General features: G+C 34.7%; 3 protein-coding genes across 6 annotated transcripts in view; all 3 read right to left on the bottom strand.

Moving 5' to 3' along the window:
• Nucleotides 1-8,065, bottom strand: part of LOC113230229 — a 16,644-nt gene extending 8,579 nt beyond the window's left edge. For 2 of the 4 annotated variants that reach the window (XM_026464057.1, XM_026464056.1), the window contains exons 1-6: nt 7,122-8,065; nt 6,736-6,910; nt 2,012-2,299; nt 1,454-1,737; nt 826-1,011; nt 431-721 (exon numbers count right to left, since the gene is read on the bottom strand). In XM_026464057.1, the coding sequence (XP_026319842.1) occupies nt 431-721; nt 826-1,011; nt 1,454-1,737; nt 2,012-2,299; nt 6,736-6,910; nt 7,122-7,158 (1,261 nt within the window). In that variant the 5' untranslated portion in view covers nt 7,159-8,065. Of the gene's footprint in view, nt 1-430; nt 722-825; nt 1,012-1,453; nt 1,738-2,011; nt 2,316-2,395; nt 2,503-6,735; nt 6,911-7,121 lie in introns of those variants that run through there. The other 2 variants (XM_026464059.1, XM_026464058.1) reach the window with 2 other exon arrangements.
• A 450-nt stretch (nt 8,066-8,515) lies between these two features.
• LOC113230208 (phosphatidylinositol glycan anchor biosynthesis class U protein) lies at nt 8,516-13,062 on the bottom strand. The gene is made up of 3 exons (XM_026464026.1): nt 12,241-13,062; nt 11,604-11,875; nt 8,516-9,831 (listed from the first exon to the last, which is right to left on the bottom strand). The coding sequence occupies exons 1-3, from the start codon at nt 13,050-13,052 to the stop codon at nt 9,578-9,580; spliced, it is 1,338 nt and encodes a 445-aa protein (XP_026319811.1). The 5' UTR covers nt 13,053-13,062; the 3' UTR covers nt 8,516-9,577.
• A 4,067-nt stretch (nt 13,063-17,129) lies between these two features.
• Nucleotides 17,130-20,435, bottom strand: part of LOC113229993 — a 42,331-nt gene continuing 39,025 nt past the window's right edge. The window contains exons 2-4 of the mRNA XM_026463699.1: nt 19,970-20,109; nt 18,621-18,770; nt 17,130-18,355 (exon numbers count right to left, since the gene is read on the bottom strand). Of these exons, the coding sequence (XP_026319484.1) occupies nt 18,201-18,355; nt 18,621-18,770; nt 19,970-20,109 (445 nt within the window). The 3' untranslated portion in view covers nt 17,130-18,200. The remainder of the gene's footprint in view (nt 18,356-18,620; nt 18,771-19,969; nt 20,110-20,435) is intronic.

The following is a 20,435-nucleotide window of genomic DNA, read 5'->3' as shown; positions in this document are numbered from 1 at the left end:
AGATTTTCAGTACAAATCGGCAATTTCATACTTTAACCCCTATTATTAAGTGACGGGACGAACAAGTAGTGTACGCCTAGTGGTAAACGACACGCCTTGTCCATAGCAGTTGTAGTGTACGCCTGGTGGTAAACGACACGCCTGTCCTTAGCAGTTGCAGTGGCACTCAGAGCTTTAAATCAAAAAGATCTTAGGGGCACTGCCACTGCGCCCATCACCTTGAGACCGAAGTTGACAAATTCCATATGCCTGTAATTTTACCAGCACAATGCTCGCATTACTGCATTACTGCGGCAGTACTTCCCTGGACGAACTCTTTCACAGGGAGCTCTTCTGCTACTAAAATTTTCAAATTTACTTCTGTTTACATACGAAAACACAGATCACCTAATAACAACATACGTTGGCACTATAGAAAAGGAATACATACGAAGGTAATTTCCAAACGCAGTTACCGCAGCATTAGCTAACCTCTCCATTTCTTCCACAGGAATATACACTGTAATCTGTTGCAACGACAAGATTGAAGCAAATCTCATGGTCTCTTGCAATAGATCCGAACTATTGAAGATTGTATTAAACAACATTTGTCTGTTACACGCTTTTACAGTTGGTTGAAAAGATACGCCTTCATCTGAATAGTACATATCGATTATTTGCGATAGTTTTAATGTTTTTCTCTGTTCGACCCAGGACGGCACATATTGTGATAATATTAGACCTGGAACCACAAACATTTTTGATATTTATTGCTTTCAGAGTAAATAGTGTCCTTTTCTATTGTCCCTATTTAAACAAATACACAAACATAATACAAAAATGTACCGTCAATGCCTGCTAAAATTTCAGCATCTGTAAAGTGCCAGTCAACTATAGAAGCGTTTTGTGTAATTAAATAGTGATTTCTCGGAAGTAACGTATCATTCCATCTACTATTGCTCCCAACAGTCATCCTTTGCGGAACAGCGCCTGTCCTGGGTCCTTGATTGAGTACTACTTCCGCAAGATCACCTGGAACGTGAATATAAACACAACGTTTGATGTGCACTCAAATGCTCAAGAATTCAGATCGCAATTTATTACGTCTAAGTAGGGAAGTCATTTCATCCTTTAGCAGTAGTTGATTCTTTTCTTTTATTTATTTAAATTACAGAAATTAGCAACAACATTAGCAAACTTTCGTTAATAACTCTACCTTAGGTCAGGCTTGATAATTTTTTTGTAATAAAAAAAAATGGAAATGAAACTATTTTTTAAAGGCTGACAGTCAGCTGGGATAAGGGACCGAAACGTTGAGTTATTTGAAAAAACAAATATACACTATTTAGGTCCGAAAAAACAGTTTCATTTCTTAAAATTTAAACCTATATATATATATATATATATATATATATATATATATATATATATGATAGAATAGAAACCTAGAGTTTTTTAGAATTAATAAGCATACCAGCTAATGTAGCAACCCATATATTACTAATGCTGGCAGTTTCCGTTTGTCTTGCCACTTGTGGCTCGTCTAATGTCTCTATATTATCAATCCACTCCTGTTTAGCAGACGTCAGTAGGGGCTCAGCCACATCCTCCTGGAATACTTTCGCATTTAGTATGTCAGTAATTAAAACTATTTGCGCTTGTAATGATGATGCTATAGCCGCTATAAGAGTTCCGGGGGAAATTGTTCCCCACTCGGTTTGCACGACTCCATCTTCGATTGGACACCTGCTGTGAACCCTGAAATCATTTTCAAAATGTCCTTTTAATAAAAAACACACTTTTGTAAAATACACATTATTAATATAAGATAAAGTTTTATAAATTCTATTTGCAGTTTTACGTAATATAAAATGTAATCGATTTATAAAATATGGAGATATAGTAGCAGGAAAATAAAAGGACAACGGAGAAGAGAGATGTCTCTCATCTTCTATATGTTACATCTATTAAAATTATACGTATGCATTTAAAAGTTGTACCTATACGGTATTTTAAAATAATATAAACATACCTGATCGAGCTTTGAGTAACCATACTCTGCCTCTGTTCAGCTGTAACAGGACACACAAGATTCTCGTCTCCTCTCTCCCATTGTTGAACAGTTGAACTCAACATTCTATGCAGAAAACATCCTTCACCCACTGTGAGAGTCTCATTTACTTGTAAAAGGTTCTGACTTGGAAGAAATATCTCCATAAGGATTTTATACTTGTGAAACTGGAATGCAGTTGCTCTGTACGGTAACACGGAGTCCGATTCTTCAAGTGTACCAGCCCTTTCAATTCCGTCCAGCCGTAAACTAAAAATTAAACACCCTATTATTGAAAATATTGAATATCATGTTTTCAAGCCATGATCTGCATTTATTTTTTGTGAAATAACTCTATAATCTTACATCCTTCAGAGGTGTCCGTAACGGCGACACAGAGAAATTCGTAAGGTACGTATGCTGACTCGATTTCTAGAGCGGTCTATCTATCGATAGATAAGGCCACCGGGCCCTTGCTTGGCATATTGACGCATGTTCAAGTCCTGTCAGATATAAAGAATTTTTCTTTGTGTTCGATCTTTGTATTAAAAATAATTAAAGACCGACCATAAATAATAATTCGATTACATACACTGGAAACACTATCAAGCTCAATCTATGTTTAAATACAAGTGGACAAATAAAGGTCTGAGTAGAGTTTGTAATGAACGCATTACAAACTCTACTGAAAACGTATGTATTATTAAACGTTGAAAACGTTCAATAATACATTTAAGACCTAATTAATCATAACTTGTTTATGTTTTTGTAACAAGAGTAGACGAAATTCGTTTCGTAACAAAGGGTGCACCTTAAAAGGATACTTGGTAAATCAGACAATGTGAACAAGGAAATTATTGATTGAGAACTAAGCGCCGTCAAGCGGAAGAATACTTCTAGTCGTCTTAGCGGTAGAGGCTGTCTAAATATGAGGATTCATTAAAAAAGCTCGTACCAAATATCAACTAGACACAAACTCAAATCATGAACGTTCTGAGGGATTATTATGGATGAGTAGGTTCTATGCCAAACGCACTGTTAATTAATAACGCCAGTTCAGGCACGAGTTATCTGCTAATATAACTGAATAGGTAGAGTCATTCCAGTCAAGTGAGCGCACTTTTGTAATTTAGGGCTTACTGCACATTAAGTATAGGTAAGAGTTAGCAACATAAAAGTATTATTTTCAAATAAAGCATTTATTTGGCTCTAAATTTAGAAAAAAACAAAAACTTAAAACGCGGTTTTTTCCTATTAACAATAAACGATGTAAAATCGGAACTCGGAAATCACTTAACCCGCATTGCGGGTAACTGCGCACGTTTATGAGGTAAGTAGAGGCACATGGAGTATATGAGTGCATTGCTTGCTCATGGTCAAAATAAATATATTAATAATAAAAAAGCAGCATAACCATTAGGCACTGCAATATATAATAAAAGCATGTTAAAATTATGTACAAATGAACGGACGATAATATTACAGAACGGGGCGAGGGTGAGCATGCGTACACTTACACGCGCACATTTTCCCCTGAACATTGAATTGCAACTGAAGGATCGCAAAATGTTTGGAACCGAATATAATCTGAAATTTTGTTAGCAATGTTGCGTAAATCTGTTCATAACCGAAAAAAAGCAACTTACTGTTGTCTGCTTAAAGGTACAACCACATAACTGCAGAAATTGCTGATCTGAGATAATAGGTTTTAAAAATTGAAGACTATAAAATAATTGTTTCGTGATGTGATTCAGCATTTACAGTGTACTTGATTAATACATTGATTATTACAGTTGTGTAAGAGGCTTTTCTTGGGTCAGTTTGTCTTGTAATTTTTCTGCAAATCTAAGAAGTATGTGAACAGTACTTTTGGTTACTTGGTTTTAACAGTACACATGTTATTAATCTTTATAGCACAACTAAAGGGATATCAAAAGAACAATATACAAGAAATGGCTGGCTTTTCTTTTAAATCTAGAAATTTTATAAATGTATAGCATTATTTACATAATCTTTGGCATTAACTGACACACAACAATATGGTACGTTATTTTACCTGACTATTTTTGCTAAGCTAACGCTTAAGCTATGGTATGTGGTTTTGCTTGTACTGTTGTAAATAATTAAAGTAAAGGAGTGAAATGCAAATACATTTTAACTCTATACCTGAATGGTGCAGTGGTTAACTTAAAAGTCAATGTAACCTATGAGATACGTACTAACAGATTTACTAATGATAATGGAACATTTGATTTACATGCGGTTCAGAAAAAAACATGTTTGTTTTAGAAAAATGTTTGTTATTAGAAGAAAAACGAACCATATAGCCTCTCAGGCTTCACAAAACAAAAGATTGTCAGTTTTACAATCTATAGAGTGAAATTTAAAACATACATTTCTATGAATTTATCTGTCAATGAAGACCTCAGTGGCCTTGCGGTTTGCACCGTGGGCGCTTTAGAGGACAATTTGAGAAACGAACTTATGAATTCCGTTGCTCTCTTATCCGTAGTACAGGGAATTCCCTAGTTTGACACAAGATAATTGGCATGGGAATACATTATACATTACAAAGGTACAGAAGGTAAGGTACTTTACAGAAGAGTCTAAGAAAACGTGGATGTAACAATTTTCGATTTTTTTAAATATCCCTAAAATTTTGTCAAATGTTTTCACTTTCACCCTGTAGTAGTAACAATGAAAATATTTATACATAGAACTCAAAATGAATCAGCTGTCGTATGTATGATAATGATTACAAAATAATTACTATTCTTCAGGCTCGCTCTCGTAAATGTCCGGTTCTGCGATCGGTAATATTCTCATCCGAACTCAAACACTTGTACCAACCATGAAACTCTTCTGGAATAACCCCTGAAACGCACAGTTTCAGTAGATCGTTCTTTGTGGCTTCATTGACTGGCAATGGTCTTTCGTGTAATTTGTTTTAACAGTGGGGCAGTTTTTGGAGGTTTTGTAATATAAGTCTTTTTTTATAATATCAAGTAACGGGACGAACAAGTCGTCGTGATGGTAAGCTACAAGCCTATCCATGACAATTGCAGTGTCACTCAGAGTTTAAATCGCAAAGATCTGAGGGCACTGGCACTGCGCCCGATACCCTGAAACATAAGTTGACAAGTCCCATGTGCCTGTAATTTCACGAGCACCCTTACCCTTCAAAACCGGAACACAGTAATGTTGACATTACTGCTTGGCGGCAGAAATAGGTAAGGTGGCAGTACCTCTCTGGAAGAATTTTTTCACAAGGAGCTGTACTGCTACTGAACGTCACTTCACTTTAAATCGTATTTGGAAAATATTTTGTAGGGTTCGTCTTCATGTAACGAAACTGTCTGATCTTCATCCTCTTTACAGGTTTACCTTCAAATCATTTTTTGCATTAATATATAAATTAGAAGCCAATTGCTTCAGATCGTAAAATTCGTGGTACTTATAAATTCTTAGACAAGGTAGTTATCTTTCACTATTTTTTGGGTGCCGACTTTGATTATTTGTTTTTTGCGGGCATTTTTAAAAATTTTAAGAATGTTCGCCATTGAGTAAACAGTGAAGTGATTTTTATAATTTTTAATGTAGCTGTGCATAGAGTCTACCTCCAAGTAGCTAGCTATGTCCTGACTCTAGGAATTTATGATCAATGATCTGGATGTGATCAATTATTATCTGAACAACGTACAGCAAAAAAATACTGTCGAATTGAGAACTACCTCCTTTTTTTGAAGTCACCATTTACAATACTTTTCAAGCATTATTATCATATTGCTTGAACATTAAAAAAAGTCCGGTTAACATAACCTCAAACCGTGATATACAAAAAAGTACCATAAAATTATTCACCAGCGTATTTGTGTTTACTCCTTGATCTAGTGTTCTTTTCCATGTTGATGAAACGCAATAACAATTACATTTTGCACAGAAACAACACAATAAATTAGATTAAAAAACAATGTTGCAAAACACGTCTTTGATTTTATTTTGTTTAACCTATACCATTTCCGCCTACCAACTTTGTTCGAAAGTTACACGCAGGACCAAATAAACTGTTTTAGTATATTATTGTTGTAGGTACCTTGTAATATGAAAGACGTAAATTGTTTTCATATATTTTACTTGAATACATTTTTAAGATTTATCAAAAACACAACACTCACAACAAAAAAAAAACGAACACAACACTAACAAAAGCTATCTCTGACCTGGTATTTTCACTGTCTAACTCACGAACTAAGCAAACTATCAAATATTGGGTTTTACCAGTTGAAAAATCGTGACTTTCTTATCACAACTGTGTAATTAACTCATTTTTGGCAAAAGTGTCACTTATGTGGTTGTACCTTTGGAAAATATAGGTGCTATTACACTGTTCTGAGATACAAAAATCTGTGAATGTAAACAACAAAAACACATTTTTGCTTAAAAAAGCTTAAATAATAACCGTTCGTATAAGTACAAAATCGGAACTAATTAGCCATCAAGCTTGATTTGACCCAAACAGACCTTTTATACGGTTCCGGAGCTTATTATATCTCCTGACATTTACCCACTGCGCTCGGTTACCCCGAATGACTCTACCTATTGAAGTTTGTATAGATTTCCTCTTGCTATAAATATAATTATACCGAATCTAAGTCACACTTTTTCACTTATAAAGTAGTATACAATATATGGAAACACTATCGTACCTTTGAAGTAAAGACGTGCTGAACATCCGCATGTCTAATTGTATGCTGTTTTCTAGCTTCTTCATTAGTGAAAGCAGTACATCGAGCCGTCGTGGAGCTCCCAATGGAGGACCACCGCGCCAGTAACATTCTAACAAGTGATTTGGAATACTAGTTGGGATGGAGCCTTCTGCAACTAAAATACACAAAACTCGAAAGAGAAATCTAAAAAATTGCATTATTCGAAGGCAAGAACCGTACAGCTCTGTCCCAGTAATTTCTTGTAATATGTAGGGAGTGCCTATCACTTTATAATAATTACAAGTCAGCAGGAAATAGAAGTATTATTCAAACAACATCACACAAAATATAAAACATTTAATGTTATTTTTGAAATAGTTACTTACTACAGAAGATCGCACACAGCAAATAAAACTTCCTCATAATTTAACAACTATTGTTTTATTCTAATTATTGCCGTAAAACAAAACAGAAACTATGCCACTGACACACCTACGCCTGTTTGGGAGGGACTGTGTACGGTAATCAGATAAGATAAAATGCGCAAAGTAAGATTATGCTGTTCTATGTTCTATTTTTTAATTATTAAACTGATATCGTTTGTTACACTTACACTTGTAGTTAAACAGGGTTGTTTTTAAAATGCTAACAACTTCGTAGGGCTATATTACTAATATCATAAACAGCAACTTTTGTTTCGTAACTTCTTATAAAACAATAAATTTACCAAAAATAAACTTTTACGTTTTTGTTATACTATCTGACAGTTTTTAGATGTCTATTTGGTAGTAAGTTCAAAAGAAGTACAGTCAAGAGCACATCAAGCTTGATACTTTACACTTTGAACCGTTCTTATATGGTTCTCATCATAAGCGGCACAGAGTAGGATGTAAGTCTTAAGTGTAAAGCTTGACGTGCTCTTGACCCTGTACAAGCGTCCTCCACGGCAAATCCCACCCCCGTCCTGCACAAAGTGTCGTCCTGCATTTAGTGCGATATATTTAAGGTTCAACTCACATTGGCACAGAGTCGAAGCGTCGCGACGCGTCACGTTTTTCGCCTATAGCATATTCATCTCAATTTTCCCGTTATTAAGGTACAAATTTGTGTTGTGCAAATATGGAATCGCGTGTCGACACACGACGACGCGCGTCGGCGCTTGGTTAAAGTTGAACGGTTTTACTTGCGCGCAGTGATGCGTCAGACCACAAACTACTAATACACGTCTGACGCCGACCACACTGTGATCCGGGGGCGCTAATGCGAGAATCGTCGCGCGACGACGCGCTTCACCACGCGTTATAGTTAAATGTACTGAAAATATACTGAATAGGTCTAAATGCGAATATGATTATTTTCAATTATACTTAATTTTCCATTTATACATTTATAAACGAGATGTATACGTATATAGGTTCCATTAAGTATTTATTTTTATTTTCAAATTGTGTCCTCTCAATTCCATAACACAAAACAAGTTATGACAGTATTTGATTTCGTGTGCGAAATGTTCTTGAAAATCAATACAGAAAGATTTCTAAACATTTATCTCCATTTTACAACTGTACGCATATCCAACCAGATAGTTTTAGTATGTAGGACCATTCTAAGAACCAAAAGGAAAAATTATTATTTAAAAAAATATTTTATTGACCTATAATACTGAATAATTAATTTTACAGTCATTCATTAAATCATTACTCATTATTATTTACCTTAATATTAACATCAAGACAACAGTGAATATAAAGTAGGTATTATTGAAGATAAAAATATAAAGTACCTATCTTTGGTGGCAATACTAAAATCTACCTATATTATAATGACCTATATTGAAACAACTTAAACACTACTTTGTCACTTTATATTTGTTTAAAAATACAACCAATATGAAAAGGAATACATGAAATAAATATAGTATATAATTCAATCATTTTAATTACTATAATCCCATCACATGGTATCATAAAAAAAATAGATAATGTAATACGTAAATATTTGTGCACATATAAAAAAAATAACACATTACACACACTGAACTTGTAAAAATTATACTTAAAACCCTTGAAATGCTGAAGTTATTTGTGACTAATGTACATTTGGAATGTACTAACGTACACGCTACCTATGTGCATTTGGAATCATTTCACACACAACACTGGGCACTTTCAGTAAACTCTCTTGATGTGTTAATCCCTACAGAGGTTTTTATTCACAATCCAAATTCCATAAAAACTTTAGTAGCGAGTATTACATATGTACATACCAAATTGAATATTATGTTATCTATTTTAAACGACGTTAATTCGACACAAATAATTTACAGTCATTTTTATCAGCAGTTTGACAAATCGCAACCTCACATTACACTCTCACCCTGACATTTTTCAGAAACTGACAAAATAATTTTTTATTGAATATCATGATGTTATGCCACCATGATATTCATTTACTTTTTGTGAAATTCTCCACTAGTTTGTTATAATTATTAATACAGAGATTGAACATAAAGAAAACATCTTTAGCTCAGTTGATATAGAGGTGGCCTTAGTTTGGCATACACTTGCAAGTCAGAGTCTGTGTTCGATCTTTATATAAATAATTAAGACAAATTAGATCCAAACAACACAATGTGCACAATAAAACTATCTGAAACTGTGACTTTGTTTTTTTAACATCTTTTGTGTCATCTGCCCAAACATGTTACTTTCTGAATGAAATCACTTCATTATTGAGAGGGCGATACTCAGACTGGATAATACTCGCTCTTATATATACTTGGATGCAAGGAACTTTGAACTTGTTAACAAATACTTGTACAAAAAACTGTTTCGTGCAACTATTATTGGAGTACTAATTTGGCAGCTTTTCCGTCAACTAGGCGCGACGATCCATGTTTTAAAGTAAATTCTCTCTTTATGTAAGCAAAAAGTAGGTCAGTGATGAGGAATATCTGTGCTGTGGCGAAGGAGAGAGTAACTCCAAAGAAGAAGTTGGCATTCGCTGATCCTGAGTATATCCACAAATGCCATACAGTTGGGCCAAGAGCCGATGTGATGATGAATGCACACCCAACTATGAACTTTTGCTGCATAACTGGAATACAAAACAATATTGGTTTCATACTACATGTATTGTACATCCTGCACGAAATTACTCTTGTGATAATGTATTTAGGTTAATTATTATTTTATCAGTAAGTTATCAGATAGAGGATTTGATATTATTCATTCGGGATATAGTCACATGCATTGTACATGATAAAAAATCGAAATTTGATTTTCATAGAAAATATTCATTGAAACCATATTTCATTTTCAAACCAATGCTAAATGTAAATCTATAATGTTATAAGTTTCAACTAGTGCTAAATGGTGAAATTATACTACAATTATACTTACTGCTTGAGACTCTACCATAATCTATATTAACGCTGGAAAGGTTACATGTCTAATGTGCATTTGGAAAATATTACAGGAGAGTGATTTAAATTAATTTTTTTAAGGAAAAAGAAATTATAACTCTAATTTTATTTGTTACATGGAAAAGCTTTCTGGATTGAAGAAACTTTCTAGCTCTCCATATAACAAACAAAATCGTTTTCTTTTTCTTAAAAAAATACTTTAAATAGCTCTCCTGTGTCCTGCTTCCTCTCGAAAGAGCACAAAGATTAATACTCAAAGTGTGTCATTTTCTTCCACAACTTTATCCAACTAGTGAGCTCTATAAGCACTGTAAAGTCCTAACTGTCCGCCAATTGTTTATCTTGAATGTCACTCTGTTCAAGCACTCTCAATTATCTTACGATGCAACCTACAATAATAAAAGAAGGAAACACACTGTGTGCTCCTCAGTAACTTTCCGTACTAAATTCGCAGGTAAATTCTTCTGTTTCCTTGGAAGTTATTTATATAATAAATTAAACAATATACTTGCCTTCTATCCTCTAACTAAAAATGAATGTAAGACTAAAATTACAAAGTGGTTACTCAGTCTTGATTATCAGTCCACTGAAGTTCTCCTAGCTATTCAAACTCTATGACCTCCATACCAAGGCTGCTTCACTCAACACGTAGCACCAACACAAAATCACATATAACAGACCACACATACGCCCACGCACACACACATGCACACACACACGCACGCACGCACGCACGCACGCACGCACGCACCCACGCCCACGCCCACGCCCACGCGCGCGCGCGCACGTACGCACGCACGCACGCACGCACGGACGCACGCACGCACGCACGCACGCACGCACGCACGCACGCAACTTTGTAAGAGAGAAATAAAGATTATTATTATTATCCTGTAACATTTTCTAAATGCGTGTTAAACATTTTACCTTTTCCAGTGTTGATACTATAATGTGATCTCTTGTGCAAATGAAATTAGAAGCTTGAAATTCAGTTTATGGTACATATCATCGCCTTAGAGTGAATACCTCACACACAGTTTGTAATTACTGATTTTTGTTGATGAAAAACTTACAACTTCTTGCTCAAATATATGATTAAAAAAATATAGTGTCTGAAAGAGGTATAATTTAACGAATTAAAATGCTAACTAGAAACAACACTACATTCTTATCTTCGTCCGAAAAAATTACATAGAAATCACTTACGAGGTATTCACTCTAAGGCGACGATATAAACTATCTTCAAATCTGTCTTATATTTTCTCTATTTAACAATATAGTGAGAATATAGAACATAAGATCTGACAATTTGAATTATATCATACTTAGAAGAAATAATATCTTCTATTGTGAACTTTACCTCGATATCAAAAGTTCAAACTATCACCATTATTTCATAGCTCAAAACACATAACCTGTCATCAAATACACAGAAAATACTTACATGTAAACAGATGTTTCCACATAGGTAGGAGGGCCAAGTAAAAACCAACATCGCCCACACAGGGATATGATCGGAATATTGTAGCCAGAGCTATTAGCACTGTGGCCAATAATGCGGGTTCCCTCTTAAATTTTAATGTAAGTGGTACTATATAAAGTGCTAATGCATTGATCTGGAATGCGCATACAAAGAGCAATCGGAAATGTTCAAACATTTCAGTAAAAAAGTACCAGAACAAACCTATGTTTGGCTTCAGATCAGGCACTGTCAATCTGAAACGGAAATTCCTTATTTTAAATAAACAAATACAAATACACCAAAAATGTTGTCATTTCATTTATGAAAAAAATGTCAAATTGACGTTTTAGGAGTAAAAAGATAAAGGTAAGAGGAAACATGTTCTATTAAATTTATGCCATTAACTAGAATATTTATTTTATTGTATCCATTTGTATTATTTTTTTCATAACATTAAACATTCATATTATTACCAAAGCGAAATGGAGACAAATTATAACAATTATGTTTATTACTATGATTGTAATCTGTTTGAATTGCCCCATGCATAAATAGCACAATGTGTGTACAAATATATAGTAATTAATTGCAATAAACAAATAAACACTAGCAAACTTACATAAATCCATAAGTATTATACACATATTGGTAAGAACCATCCATAATATGAGCAGAAATGTATATAAGAAATCCCCAGGAGAGTACAAAAACCAATAAAGTTCTTATATATGAGCATTTCTTGCAGCCAGAATTGACTTCTGCTATTAAAATTGCAATTGGTACTATTAACAGTACTGGGTAAAGGGCTTGGTGGGTTGCAAAGGCTATAAAGGCACATGCCAAGAGCCTATATCCATTTGAAGCACCACACAAAGAAGCCGCCAGCAAAAAGTTCTGTACAACTGTCGTAGTCATTCCAGCACAATTCAAAACAGAGTACGGATTGAACAAGTACACTGACGAAACATATTCTGAAGCCTGTCTAAACTGATAATCATCGAGCATCATTGTCTTAGACTCTTCAGCGACTTCTTCCGATTGTTCCTTTTGCGTTCTTTTGAATATTCTCATAAATGCTTTGGAAGTATTAAATAGCAAGTATGCCGTAAAGAGATCAAGTGTTGTGAACAGAAGAGGCAACAAAAATGGCATTTTTTTCATCAGATAATGGAACAAGAGCAACATTATCGGGGATTCATGGAAAGAGTCGCCCTCATAAGGGTTTATATTGCGGTCGTAAAGGTAAACGCCTTCGACTAACCTCTTCCATGAGTTTAGAGGGGTCGCAATTTCAACTCGGTTAGAGATAGTATGCCAGTAGCCCGTGTGGATTAACCAATACCGCACTAAACCGGCCACTAAATACTTAATCATTACAGACATTATTATGATTTTTACATTAAAGTTTCGCAAAAAACATTCTGTTTTCATGTAATTTACCGGAATATCAACACATCCACAATATCTTTTTGTGAACCGTATACCACATGTCAACTGTCAACTTGATGTTAATTTTTTTTTTAATTTATTAAGCATTGGCTTCAAGGCCATCTGCTTAAAAAGATCTTGATGTTAATCACAAAAGAAATGTCAAATCTGACAAATCAAACTCACATCGTCTGAAAATTACTCAACTTCCCTTTGTCAGATTGTTCTCCGTTTAAAAATTGCTTTATAGCTGCTGGCACAAAGCTGCTGGTTTTACTGGGGATCTATTCCCGTTCTACGTCCGACATCCGTCCGAAACAATTGCTGTCACATAATTGTGTCACATAAGTAATACTCGACCAAATTAAATGCGTATGAAGATTCATACTTTACCGTAGAGGAAGAATAAAAAAAAAGAATAGAGAAGTTTCTCGCGTATACTGAAAAGGGATACCAACAGAGTACCTATAAATTCTGGGTTGTCTACTTTTAAAATTTTACCCCGTTAAAGAAATTGAAATGAAAATGAAGCCATGATAGCCTAGTGGTTTGACCTACTGCCTCTCAAGCAGCGGGTCGTGGGTTCGAATCCAAACTCGCACCTCTGAGTTTCTCGAAATTTCTGCGAAATTTAATTGGAAATAGGAAATGAAACTATTTTTCCGGAATCAAATCGCGTATATTTGTTTTTTCAAACAAACCGACGTTTCGGGCCCTTTACAGGTCCCATGGTCACGGTTGACCATGGTCAGTCAAACAAATATACGTGATTTAAATCCGGACCCATAGTTTCATTTCCTATGTGTAACAATCGCGGAAACCTAAGAACTCAATATTTAATTGGAAATTTATCATGAGCTTTTCGGTGAAGGAAAACATCGTTATGAAACGTTGAAGAAGGTTCAAAATCCTCGGAAAACGTATGCAGTCCCCACCCCTCATTGGGCCAGTGTGGTTGAACTGTCGCCTAAGCACTCGCTTGAGAGGAGACCCGTGCCCAGCAGTGAGACGTATAAATAGGTACATAATAATGATGAAATCTGCCGAATCTAAGGAGGGAGAATCCGCCAGATCACATTTAGCTTGGTTGAGATTTAATAACCAAATAAAACAATTATGACAAATCATTACTTTTTTAATGGCCCTTGAACAATATTAACTTAGTGTACATAATATTTCGAACTGAAAAAGTATTTAAAAGTAAAAAAAAATCAATATTTAAAATGACCCATAACTTGGGAATGTTTGGAATGGCGAAGAAGACGATAGATATCAGTTATAATAATATACATTCACCAGAACAGAAATAGAACAACCACATATTTAGACGATGGAGAAACAACACAGAAAAACAATGCTTGTCATCGTACAGCTATAAACAAAACTAAGCGGCCAGTATAAATCTATGATCTATGGGTATAGAACCTCAACAGGGGAAAAGATAGTGACAAAAGCACGGTATCCCTAAAATCAGCTTAAGCCTGTCTAATTTAATTTATACGTTATTGATTTTATCTCTCTTTCCCGTGTATCATAACCACTGCTGGTAGAAGCGAGATGGACATATTTGACAAAAGTAAGATATTCTCCTTATTTTAGGAGGTTTATACGATGCAATGAAAATGTTTCAGTCAAGAAAAACACTTCAAATATCATCTAAAATACATGAAATCGTAATATTCCAGGCTTGTAAGAGTATTTCACTAGTAATTCATACAAGAAAATACATTGATTGTAATGAAAAATTAAAACTTATGTGTGAAAGGCTATGTTGGGAATTTTTCGTTCCGTACGGCTTTTACAGCAAATTCAAATTCAAATTCAAAATAATCTTTATTTCGTAGGTAAGCATTATTACACTTGAAATCGTCACAATGGTTAAACTCTACCGCTCATTCGTAAGGCAGATTCCCCTGAGAAGAATGAGCAAGAAACTCTAGGGGTTGCTCTTTGTAAATAACATTTACAATATTTTTTTATTTGAAACATCAGATTGAGACTACCTCCATGAGCTAAACGGGTTACTACCACGGATTTTTGTCATCCAAGTACGCAGAAGTTGTATAATAACCTTTAGTATAAAGTTTTTGTTTCACTATAGTTTTAAACCTCGTGAAAGGCAAATTTTGTATATCAACCGGAATCTTGTTATAGAAGCGTATACATTGCCCCTTAAATGATTGTTTGACTTTGTGAAGACGACTATCAAGAAAAGCTAGTTTATTTTTATTCCTCGTGTTAATGTTATGTCTGTCACTATTTTTCATAAAGAAATTACTATTCCTTTTAACATAAATTATACTTTCATAAATGTATTGTGAGGCTAGTGTAAGAATGTTAATTTCCTTAAACTTATCTCTCAAAGATACTTTGGGGCCCAGATTGTAAATTGCCCTAACTGCACGTTTCTGCAGGACAAAGATTCTATTGATATCGGCGGCATTACCCCAAAACAAAATGCCGTATGTCATTACACTGTGAAAGTAGCTGAAGTAAACCAATCTAGCGGTTTCGACGTCTGAAAGTTTCCTTATTTTTTTAATCGCGTACACTGCAGAGCTGAGCCGTTTTGACAACTTACTTATATGGGGACCCCATTGCAATTTAGCATCTAACGTTATACCTAGAAATACAACTGTATCCACAAGATTCAATTTTTCGTTTCTAACTACAATGTTTGTAATCGTCTCTCTAACATTGGGTAATTTAAATTTCACACAATTTGCTTTTTTCTCATTAAGAAGTAGGTTATTAACAGCAAACCAATCAACTACTTTAGATATAGCATTGTTCACATCGTCATAGGAACATTGGTGCCTTTTAACTTTAAATAATAAGGAAGTATCATCAGCAAACAATACTATCTCATGTTTTATACCCTCCATAAGGCTAGGTAAATCATTAATATAAACTAAAAACAAAAATGGGCCTAGAATTGAACCTTGAGGGACACCCATGCTAATTACAGACCCTGACGATCTCGTACCGTTAACATCGACCCTCTGTACCCTACCACGCAAATACGATTTAAGAAGGTCGAGATCACGTCCCGCCACACCATAATGGCGAAGTTTCCTGACCAGTGTATCATGGTGCACACAATCAAAAGCCTTGGAAAGGTCACAGAATACACCAATAGCATCATGTGAGACTTCCCATGCATAAAATATATGATTAATCAACTCTACACCAGCGTCGGTTGTAGAGCGACCCCGAGTGAAACCAAATTGTTTAGGAGACATTAAATTATTACTATAAAAATGTGCACACATCTGATTTAGAATAATTTTTTGAAATATTTTACTGAGAGTTGGTAGTATTGATATAGGTCTGAAATACTACCAGATTTGAAAAGTGGAATAACTTTACTTTGCTTCATGAGGTCAGGAAAGACACCATCATCAACACATTTATTAAAGACACAGGCTAAGTAAGGCGCAATACAATCAACTATAGAACTAATTACTCTGACTGAAAGACCATCAAGATCAGCAGTATTTTTTATATTTATAGACTTAAAGGCTTTAACAATATCGTTTGGAAATACATGACGGAACCTTAAATTAGTGATACTAACTGCATTATTTTCTTTTAGTAAGGATTCAGCGGCCGTGGGAGATGAATTTAACGAATTAGTAGTCAAAATTGGAATGTCGGTAAAAAAATTTTCAAATATCTTAGCAACTTCTGCGTCTGTGTTTACAATTTTGTCATTAAATCTTAGTTGAAAATCTAAGTTACGAGGTTTGACCCTTCCAGTTTCGCTATTAAGCCTAAAATATAACAATGCTCCATTATTGTGAGCTGCAATCATTGTCAATTACTTCAAAGGAACGGTTAGTAACTTTGTAAAACACTTCTTAAAAGCACAAACACATAAAATCGATGCACATCAAACAGTCGGAAGGATTTGCTGGACTCAAAGAGTGTTGAGTCATACAACCAAAGCCGCATACATAGAAAGGGATAAAAAACAATATTGTTTTCTCGTTTACTCTGTCCGTGCATAAATCTATCTCGCTTATACGGTTGTTATTATTTATAGAGCCCCTCTACGTACTTGACATTGTCTTTTAATTTGGTTGAGGATTAGGTACTTATTTGGCAGTAATCGTTTCGGAGTTATGTCGGACGGAGAACGGGAGTCAACCCCCTGGATCGCAACTTTGTTAACTTCGCGAAATATAGAATCGAGTGCGTAAATATGTTATATATCAGAAAAATCAAATAATGCCTTAAATGCCAATGGAGAAATAAGATACACTACATTTTATAACAGTATTTTATTATAAATTCATAACTTACTTACATATTACGTGGAGTCACAGGAGGTATAGAAATTCACAGTAACAAAATAAGTTCCACTATGCCCAGCCAAACATTACCTACATGTCAAAGATATATTCTATAAGTACTCATATGCGCTAAAAATAATAATTAGCATACTAAGGTAACGGTAAGTGTGAAGCCAGACGAGCGTAATTTTGTGAGTTGCGCAGTTTGCGCTGCATTTGGTTTCATATAAAAGTACGGTTTGTTTCACAAAATGAGTTATCTGCCGATTCACGGGCGTAATGACGACTGACTTTCGATCGCGTTGTGCGTCGGGCTGGCGCGGCCGGAGGTAGGGGTGAGGGAAGGTGAGTATAGTGTTCTATGGTTACTTTGGTATAAGATGCGCATGAGTGTAAACGTTTCTTGCGAAAATGATACAGAGATTAAAATATAAATAATTAAACAACTTAGGTACTTGATTGTTATTATTAGTCTTTCCTCTGGACTGATGGCTTATCTCATATTTGTATCTGACTTAGTAATAAAAGGCTTTACTAGGCTTAATAATTGTTGAAAAAAAAATATTGGCATGTGGTAGTACTTAACTATTTGATCTAGATGTTCACATTGAAATACGTTCGTCTGGCGCTCCAACTGAATTTCGGTCGAGCGCAAAAATAAACGCAACTTACAACTCACAAAATTACGCTCGTCTGGTCTCACACTAACACGTGACTCTGATAAGTCAGTATGAAGTAGAAAATTGAAAATCAATGTCACAATCACCGCTTACAATCAAACTTTCAGTGCAACTAAAAGTATAAGAAGGACACAATACATTAATATATACCTAATCATAAAAGTAGATATCACGATTTAAGTAGCAGGGAACAATTTAGAGTATGGTACTTTTAAGAAAACTTTGTTAGATACTCGAATGCCAATCCTATTCCAATTAGATTGCGCGTAAGGCAATAACTCCCGATAGACCAACTTCCAGTTTGCATTCGCAAAGTTGATCCCCAAGTCCGCTGTAACAAAATGCAGATTGATTAACATAGAATAAAAACTATGTATGTACCTATAGTATCCATTTAGTTACAAGTTTAACCTATGGTATTGATTTCTTTAAAATAAATTTATATTGAATTAATATTCAATTATTTTTTATGTGAAATTACTGTTTGTTATGCCTATTAAAATAATTTAAAAAAATCATTCTCTAAATCATTAAAGACTATTGTCTTTAATCTCTAATGCAACAATAATTAAAAATGATTATCGTAAACCACTTACTTAGTTCCTTAGTATCAGGGTTTTCATTACTAAGATACGACTTCATATCGCCGACGTCAGGTCGCATATAAAATGACTCAATCCTCAAGTACGTGTTGTCACCGATGTTCTCGGGCTTGCCATCTAATTTCCATGTGTACACCAATTCAGCTACAAACAGAAAGATAAATTAAATTTAAAAAATTAACGTAGTATTAGGACCTAAATAGGTAACAAGTAGGGGAACGTGGGGTATTTGGAGCCCGCGGGTAATGAGACCGGTGTTAAACTGGACTTTCCCAATGTTCGTATATGTGCAAACGGCACTCCTATGTCTTCGTTAACGTTCGACAAGGTTCGAGTCCCGTGGGCGCCCCCGTAGAACCCCGCGTTTAGTCGTATGAGATGGTTGTGTGTTTTTCGCTCCGCGCTTATAAAATTTGCTAAATTTCATGATCCCAGGTAAGCATTAAAATACATACATGATACCATGGTATTTACACTAGCTATGTCACCGTATCTATCAAATTTTAGAAGTTATGCTTGAAATCACAATAAAAATAGAAATGTTTTTACTGTTTTATTCCTTTTTCAATTCGATGTTACGCGGGTAATGAGAGCTATTTGGCTTTCCTTATCATATTGCAATATTCAATGGATTCCTTTAACACTTTCTTGTTTATTTTCATTACTTTGTAACTTATATATTTTATTACATTAATTTTTTTTTCAGACTGATTATATATAAGTAGTGGCTCCCATTTGACATACGGGATTTTTATCGGCTCCCATATCCCGAACTGTGGGGTAATGAGAGCGAATGACGTGTTTTAGTTTTTTCTTTTTTAACCAAATATTTTATCTTAGTTTCATATTTTTTCTGTGATTATCTAGTACCCAGATATATGAAGCGTATGTTCATAACTAATAAAAATTTTAATTGCATAAACTATGACTTTTATTGTCAATTTTCCTTAGTAGGTTCCCATTCCCCCACGCTCCCCTACCTACTGCATATCAACTGCACATGTCTATTTTATGTACAAGCTGTGCAAATTTATGTTAAATACACGTAGTTACACAGTTATACACATGGATAATTATAATATTTTATTGGAATGCAGAGCTTACCTAGCTACGCCCTGGCCTGTGATAATTTATGAGTAGGTAGGTACCTATCTATCTAGATAATACATAGGTAAATGCTACTTCTAAGTGACTACGTTATTGTGTAGATATAGATAATATCACAAAGGTTTAGAGCATATGTATACAACTACATTATTCTTTGAAGGATAATTATGTACATACCAAGTTTACAGGAAACTTTAATGCGAATAATAAACACCTGAATCTAAATTATCACTCACTCATCGTATTATTGAATCCGCCATTAGCTTTAACTTGCAGAAAGTTGTAGGTCCCTTCTGCAGCGTAAGTTCCTTGTACGAACACTTTAGGTGCAGACATGTCCACCTCTAAGTGGAACTGATCTTCGTCTGCTCGTAATCTGAAAATCGAGGGAAGCAATTTGTTACCTATTTAACAAGTAAAAAGAATAATAAGTTATAGCCTGAATTCAGGTACGCTATTTATGGCGGACATTCTACATTGAAAACTATGGAAAAATGGGGGACCGGACTTTAAACAGACAAAGACATCAAACGGTCATTATAAAAATGTCGAAATAAATAAGCTGTTTTCTTACAGGTTACGAATTACGATACGTGAACGAAGTGTACAAACAACCTTTAAGCACATTACCTACATGAATTCTCCCGTCCTCTAATTTAGTAACGCAGCTAAGTGACAAATGGTCAAATAAACATTTTAAAT

This window comes from Hyposmocoma kahamanoa, unplaced genomic scaffold (assembly GCF_003589595.1).
Source record: "Hyposmocoma kahamanoa isolate Upper Pololo Valley unplaced genomic scaffold, ASM358959v1 63, whole genome shotgun sequence".
Classification (NCBI taxonomy): Eukaryota; Metazoa; Arthropoda; class Insecta; order Lepidoptera; family Cosmopterigidae; genus Hyposmocoma; species Hyposmocoma kahamanoa.
This window is presented reverse-complemented; position numbering and strand designations above follow the sequence as displayed.

Excerpts from the sequence above, each read along its gene's own strand:
- LOC113230208 (XM_026464026.1), bottom strand. The coding sequence starts at position 13,052 with ATGAAAACAGAATGTTTTTTGCGAAACTTTAATGTAAAAATCATAATA. Across the intron at positions 11,876-12,240 it reads TATAATACTTATGGATTTAT|ATTGACAGTGCCTGATCTGA; the intron begins GTAAGTTTGCTA and ends TTTCCGTTTCAG. Across the intron at positions 9,832-11,603 it reads GTGGAAACATCTGTTTACAT|TTATGCAGCAAAAGTTCATA; the intron begins GTAAGTATTTTC and ends TTTGTATTCCAG.